A 7,218-nucleotide genomic window follows, 5' to 3' on the forward strand; every position below is an offset into this window, starting at 1 on the left:
TGATAGCAGCCTCATGAGGGGCTCTGTCAATTAAAGCTTGAGTGCCCATTGAACAGTATGTGCCCCTTGTTCAAATGCAAATAACCAATTCAACCAAAGCTTACCATAAGAGCACAGATGCATCTTTTCATTTGCACAAGAAATCCAAGGAAGTGCCAATAAACTGGAAAACAGAGCAATATAAATATATGTGTGTGTGTGTGTGTAAAGCTGAAAAGGATTAGCCCATACATTGATTTGTTGATTGCCAGTTTGATAATGAATTACTGCTCAAGTCAATTTTCAAGCACAAATGGAAAAACAGACTTTTAAATTGTTCTGATTTGCAGCTTATCTTTGTTTTATGACAGTGAAATGAATATCTCGGGGTTTTGGTCTGTTGTTCAAACAAACAAACAAAACTTTTTTCACAAATTTCTGAAATTTATAGAACAAGAATCGCAAAATTCATTGGAAGATTAATCGATCACGAAAATAAACGTTAGTATCAGCCCCAATTGTACTACACTTAGATGTGATTAGCTGAGCTGTCCTGACTCTTGGAATGGCTTAGAAAAATGAATAGCAGGATAATCATACACTCAGACTCACTTGTCTTTTCAATAAACAACTTTATATTTACAAAAAAAAAAGAGCAAAATCCCATTTTCACCTCATTTTGGTTAAGATCACATCTTTAGACAGAGAAAGATCAGGTCTGTGCCACAGGGGCTTAAAAACATCTTACACCCATGTAAATTCAGACCTGGAAACAGCGCTCTCTAAATAGCTTTGCCCATGTTCTGTGAAGGGAGGCTGAGAGCACACTCCCAGTGCGTTGGTAATTACAATGTAATCTGATATGGCAACACAGAGACAGAGAGGACAGGAACCCAAGAGTCAGAGTCAACAGCGTGCTGGTGTGCAGCTGCAACATCTCTTGTCTTGACAGTCCAATGGCAGGGTGTGGAATAAAGGTGGAGGAGGGATGGAAAGAAGAGTACAGAAAGAAAGAAGAAAAGGGGAGAGGGGATCAAGAATCATCACATAAAAAAAATGATTTATTCAGATTTTCTTCTATCTGCTTCACATGGACACATCCGCAGTAGTTAATAGTAGAGCTGGCTTTACTTGGTAAACTGAGCCTATAGCCAGAGTCTGAGTCCTGCTGTGTGCTGCTGTCTTAGTTAAAATGCGTGCTTCCTCAGATTTCATCCTGTTATAACCTTTAAAATTAAACATGAGGTTCAAGGTTTCATCCCCTCAAACAGAGAAGAATGTGAAGAAGCAAGCATCTTAACCTGCACCATCAGCTGCACGGCCATTTGTTATTGGGAGCTAAGGAGGAGGGTGTCGCCATCTCCTCTTGCCTCCTCTCATTCTCCCCCCAGGCGGAAGCCTTGGCCCCAGTTGTGGCGTCCTCCCCCACCGCCGCCTCCTCCTCCTCCTCCCGCCTGCTCCTGGGCAGCTGGTCTCCTGCTGGGAGGGACTCCAAAGCCCGACACCCCTCCCCTCTTGTTAGGGAAATACCGATACCTGGAGAGAGAGGGAGAGAGGTGAAAATGTGATCTTAAAACATTTGAAATGGAGGAATTTTATTAAGAAAACTTAGTATTAGCATCTTTTGTTATGTTGTTGCTGTGTGACTGGGTGGCAAAACTAGCTTTGCCTCCCAGAGATTTAGTCAAACATCTAAAATACTTGTTTGGAAGTAAAACCAAAACTGAATTCAAATTATTGTTTACTTCTTAGTCAAAGCGGCTGCAGGAAAAACCTGCACACAAAGTACAGATGGTTCAAGTTGAAGATGTAACATTTACAACACAGTGTTTGGGAAATAATCGTAACCATCTCACATGTTTTTGTCAGCTCACTGGGGCAACACGTGGTAATTATAGCATAATGGTAAATGCAACAGTAACAGACAGTCAGAAAAATAAGCACTGACGTTTTCAAACAACAGCTACTATTAGCCACAATAAGCAACTGGTTATACCAGACCAAGTAAGTCTGGAGCCAGAAAACCCCTGAGTGTGTTAAAATGAGTAAGTGTGCATTTTATTCCTTATGAATTCATCCTTTCATTTGTAAGAGGACAGATGTCTTATTGCTCCTTTAAGAAATTATATAGTCTCCCTTTTAAAGATGTGTACAGCTCATCCTAGATTTTCCAAATCTCAGCAAAGAAGTTGGTGAGTATAACATAAAACCAAGGTTGTTTAAAAAAAAAAAAAAAAAAACTTACAAGAACTCTGGTGTAGAGAGAAAGGAGCGTCCACCCAGGTCCATGGGGTATTTGAACATGAGGAAGAAGTAGAGGTGACCCACCAGGTTCCCTGTCAGTTCATTGACAAAACTGTGCAGTGGCAGCAAAGAGAAGAAGTTTTTCAGGTTATTCACTACTACTGAAATACAGAAAAAACATTTCTTATTAACTTCAAGACATTGGACCTACATTTATGGTACAGTGTGTTAAAAATCTATTAAAATAATCTATGAAATGATTGACTTTAACGAATTTAAAATTGTTACTTACGAGCCTCCAATGATGAAGTTGAAGACCAGGATGACCCAAGGTAGATAATGTGCCTAAGACAGGGCAACACAAAATATGAAGTATATCATTAATGTGACTATTACAATTATCTCCATGTTGAGTAATTAAAAAGAGGTCAACTTCAGGTAGTAAATGTTACATGGATTAATGATGACAAGATGGCAAGATCCCATAAACACCAATATTACTATGAAATATGAGCTACCTTTTAAAAGACTGTTTACTAGGTTAAAATGTACCATTTGATATGTAACAAGTGTTAAACATAAAGCATGAGGTACCTTGAATCGTGTGCCGAACCAGAAGGACACAATCATGTCTTTGTTGAACTGAGCCCAGACGTACAACACTGACATGATCAGTGGGATCATCAGCAGCTGAAAACGCAAACAACAACATGAATCCAGCCAAAAAGCATCAACACAACAGCTGTGTACAGACTATATGTACTTTTCCTCTAGCCTTTCTTTACCATTACTGTTTTTAAGTGTATCACTTCTTCAGTCTGTTCATCATAAATAGATAATCCATTCACTTCACATACTGACCACTCAACATGTTAAAGAAGACAATCATAATTAAAAGCCTAATAATTCCCACACTTATTTATGGCTTGGCTTTTATTATACCTGGACAGGAAAACCCAGGGCTGAGTGAGTTTACTGGTAACCAGCTATGCTCAGTGAAGCCAGGTGACACAAAGAGAGTCCAAGCTGAACTTCCTTCGTGATACTGGTTTGCACAGACTTGATTTTTATTTTTTATTTTTTTTATTCCTATCACAAATGTGGTAAATGCTTTATAGACTCTACAGTGACCATAATTTGATGTTGTGATATAAACACAAAGAGGGAAGTGGATTCTCACCCGCATGTTCATCAGCATCCCCGTTATCTACAGCTTCAGAGTCAAGGACACCAACTTTATCACAGCGGGAGCCTTAAGATTACAGCAGCTGGTGACTGGAAGGTTGCCAGTTCAAATCCCCACACCCCCGCTGACTCGAACCCACCACCTCCTTCCCCTTGAGCAAGGCATCTGGCCTTGACAGTAAAGGCCCTGGCAGTTGACAATCACGTTTCCCACTTGGGATAATAAATTGTCTGAATGCTGAATCCAGATCAGGCCTCATATAATACTTTTTTTCCACCCATTCCTACAATTTCCCTGAGGTGACAAAAACTGAACATATGGGTTAGATTAGGTTTAAAAAAGGAGCATAGAAATTTGCCCAAATTTGTCTGAGTGTATCTCCTCTCCCTCATGTACTGACCCTGTACTGGCAGCATTTTTTAAGCGAATGTTCAACAGTGTTTCAAGTCATGTACTGAACATTATTAAATAGTGAAGAAATGTCTGAAAATCCAGACAAGCAGTAAGACTGTCAGAGCTGAACTCATGACAAAATGACAGTGTTGAGATGTGGGCCGGGCTGCACTGCTGGTGCTGCATGTGACCTAGATTAGGTTTCTCTGCTCTGCAGGGGTAGACTGACACTGGGCCACTGGCACAGAGCCACCCTGACATGGCACAGTGCTGCAGAGAGAGAGAGAGAGAGAGAGAGAGAGAGAGAGAGAGAGAGAGAGAAAGAGAGAAAGAAAGAGAGAGAGGTACAGAAAAGACAGATGAAATAGAATTGCAGAGGGGAAAGAAAGCAGCAGCGTGTTTAAATTAATGGTAGAGTGGGAAACAGGCTAACGGGGATGTAACCTTAGATGTTGCAGGGATGATTTACTGTAGGTGGATTTCAATTTATCATCTAAACAGAAGGTTTTAAATTGGTTTGGTATGTTGTGATGCCTGTCAAAAGGATACAACAATGCAGATCCAGTTGAAGAGGAGCATGAAGATATAGTCTGCAGGTCTGCCATCAAACGCCCCTGCAAAATGACACAAAGAAAAAGATTAGTGTTTTCAAATGGACTTCACTTAGTCTAGTCTCATCAACAAATCAAAGCCCTTTACACTACATTCACCCACTCACTCGCACATTGACACAGCCTCAGTGTTTAAACCACTGAGGCCAGTAGCCTCACCTGTCTCTAGCCGAGAAGAGTAGTGGTAGAGGAAATACAGGTTGACCAGGTACAGAAACCCAGTGTTAGGAGTTATCGGAAAATACAGGGTGGCCGTCACTGGTCTCCAGAGCTGAAACAAACAGAAGAGAAATTCATCTAAAAGAAATGTAGTAAGACATCAACATGGCTGTGCTTGTGTGCAGATCCAGACTTTCAAAGTCGGCGCTCAAAACACATATTAAGTCTCATGTGGAAACGATTTCAAACGATAACTCTCAAGCACTTAAAAAGTGGCGACAGACACCTGGTGTGCCTCTGCAGAGTCTCTTATCTCACAGCTGGATTCAAAGAGTTTGTTTGATGGTAACAGAAGTCAGATGAATACCGGATTTAAGAGGTGATGACAGGACAAAGGATCTCCAGTGTTAAATGACTGTTAATCAAGATACAATTATAACATTCAATACTGAAGAAGAACAAATTGTCACTGTATGATAAAATTAGAGTGATTATTTAGTTGATTAATTAATTAAAAAGTAAGAAAATTAATCTGCAACAATTTTGGTACTTCATTAAATCAGCTAATAATATAATAATCGGCTTCAATGAAGTAAAAATGCCAAATATACTCTGTGGTTCCAGCATCTCCAATCTGAGGATTTAATGCTGTTTTGTGTTGTACATCAGTTAAAATTCAGTGTCTTTGGGTTTTGGACTGTTAGTTGAGCTAAACAATACATGTGAAGATGTCACCTTGTGATTTTTCACTATGTTTTGACGTTAAATAGTCTAATAAAAGGTCAGGAGGTTATCTATTGTAGCGCGATAATCAGTTTCAGTTCATTTCATTATATGTATTACATCTATATTGCATAGTAATAACAAAATGATCACGGTTGCAATCAGTATCTCTGAAGGTTGAGATTTTATTTTTTATTTGTTTGTCAAGCAACAAAACAACCCCTCATAAATAGAGAAAGCTGTCATAAGCTATTCAACTGCAGCACTGCCTGTGCTTCTCTGAGAGTAATCTATTGTGACTATCACACCAGCTTTCTGCCCTCTGCTGCTCAAATAACCAGTAGTGGAAGAAGTATTTGAGTAAACGTAGCAAGAGCATAGCATAAATTAGTCCAATACAAGTAAAAGTCGTGTATTCAAAATTTTACCTTCATAAATGTAGATTAGTAGTAACAGACCCATGTAGTTGAAGTATCAAAAGCACTAATCATGTTATTATGCTCACAAGCAGCCCATGTGAGTTTTATATGTTGTATATATCAGGCTATTTTAATGCGTTATTGTTAATGTTGCATTAATGTGGAGGTAGCATTTTCCTGTTGTAGCTGGTGAAGGAGGAGTTAATTTTAACTACTTTGTTTGATTAGTATTTTAATGAAATACAAATACTCAAGTAAAGTACCTCAAACTTGCATAGAACTTGAGTAAGTGTACTTAGTTACAGTTCACCACTGCAAATAACTAGGTGGTTACAGGGACTATTTTGCCCTGAGTGGAGTTTTCAGGAAACATATTCACGTCCCTCCTCCTAACCTTACATATTGCATAACATAACAGTTAACCTCGTTTGTTGTGAGTTGTGAGTAATGCACAGTAAAAACACTGCCTGAGGTGCTCATTTCAGAGCAGAAAAGTCCCTCTACAATTAGTCTAAAGTACTGCCTCAGCCTTGTAGCATGTACAACAGCAGCAAATAAAACTGTTTTTATCCCACCAAATAATATAAAATGCAACACTTCGGATAGGTTCTCTGGTAGTTACAATACTGTTTCGGACTGGTGTTAAATTTACACCTTATTTCAGTGTTGTTAAATAAAGTATCATTTTGACAGCAACCGGAAGTCTTAACATCCTACGTCTCGCCCTCTCATTGGCTGTCACTCAAGGCCCGTTCAGTGAGCCCTGCTAGCCACCTGCTAACTAGCCGAGCACATCCAAAACACAACTGCCGCTGAGTTTACTCCAACAAAAACAGGTGAACAGAGCCGAGAAACACTTACATGAAATTTGTTATACACCAACTCCGGGACCAGCATGAGGTGCCTGAAATCAACCAATCCTAGTTTCCCAATAAAGGGAACAGCTATCGAGGCAGCAAACCAGGACCGGGTGATTAAAGGGATGCTTCTGAACCAGTCCCCGATATCTGACATCTTTCCATAAGATTACTGCCCAGCTATAACCCTGAAACAAGAGCTCCTTGCCGAATATAAACCACTATCCCCCGAAAAACTGCGACCCCCAACAACGTTGATATCACAATTCCTCCACTGCTAAGTTTACATGACGTGGCTAATCACTGGGAGCTAGCTTTACATATGATAAAGTTACTGAGGGCAGATCAGATGTATCCGGTTCAACTTTTCAAAATAAAACTAAAAAGTAACACGACCACTACTACTAGGCTACTGCTACTACCACGAAAGCTACTAACAATTATCACAATGATAATAATACAATTGTAATAACAACTATACTATCACAACTCAACACTTAAAACAGCTTGTTGCTGAGAAAATTAATATTTTTATGAGTTGAGACACCCAGTGTGGATTGATTTTAGAGAAATGTCACAAACATTTCTCTTCAGATAATCAGAACTTGCTCACAGAAAAGACACTTTCCATCAAACAGTACATTTTA

At 39.4% G+C, this 7,218-nt stretch overlaps 1 protein-coding gene across 1 annotated transcript; it reads right to left on the reverse strand.

Moving 5' to 3' along the window:
• Window positions 1-1,012: 1,012 nt before the first annotated feature.
• Window positions 1,013-6,900, reverse strand: derl1 (derlin 1). Its single transcript, XM_023410450.2, has 8 exons — window positions 6,576-6,900; window positions 4,573-4,684; window positions 4,352-4,416; window positions 3,404-3,430; window positions 2,818-2,913; window positions 2,516-2,568; window positions 2,225-2,335; window positions 1,013-1,515 (listed from the first exon to the last, which is right to left on the reverse strand). Exons 1-8 carry the CDS (start codon window positions 6,726-6,728, stop codon window positions 1,356-1,358), a joined length of 777 nt encoding a protein of 258 aa, XP_023266218.1. The 5' UTR covers window positions 6,729-6,900; the 3' UTR covers window positions 1,013-1,355.
• Between the last annotated feature and the right edge of the window lie 318 nt (window positions 6,901-7,218).

Source organism: Seriola lalandi, unplaced genomic scaffold, assembly GCF_002814215.2.
Source record: "Seriola lalandi dorsalis isolate HSWRI2012SDOR001 ecotype SW California unplaced genomic scaffold, Sedor1 jcf7180002054425, whole genome shotgun sequence".
Lineage (NCBI taxonomy): Eukaryota > Metazoa > Chordata > Actinopteri > Carangiformes > Carangidae > Seriola > Seriola lalandi.

Excerpts from the sequence above, each read along its gene's own strand:
- derl1 (XM_023410450.2), bottom strand. The coding sequence starts at position 6,728 with ATGTCAGATATCGGGGACTGGTTCAGAAGCATCCCTTTAATCACCCGG. Across the intron at positions 4,685-6,575 it reads TGGTGTATAACAAATTTCAT|CTCTGGAGACCAGTGACGGC; the intron begins GTAAGTGTTTCT and ends TGTTTGTTTCAG. Across the intron at positions 2,336-2,515 it reads AACTTCATCATTGGAGGCTC|TTTTGTCAATGAACTGACAG; the intron begins GTAAGTAACAAT and ends GCCACTGCACAG.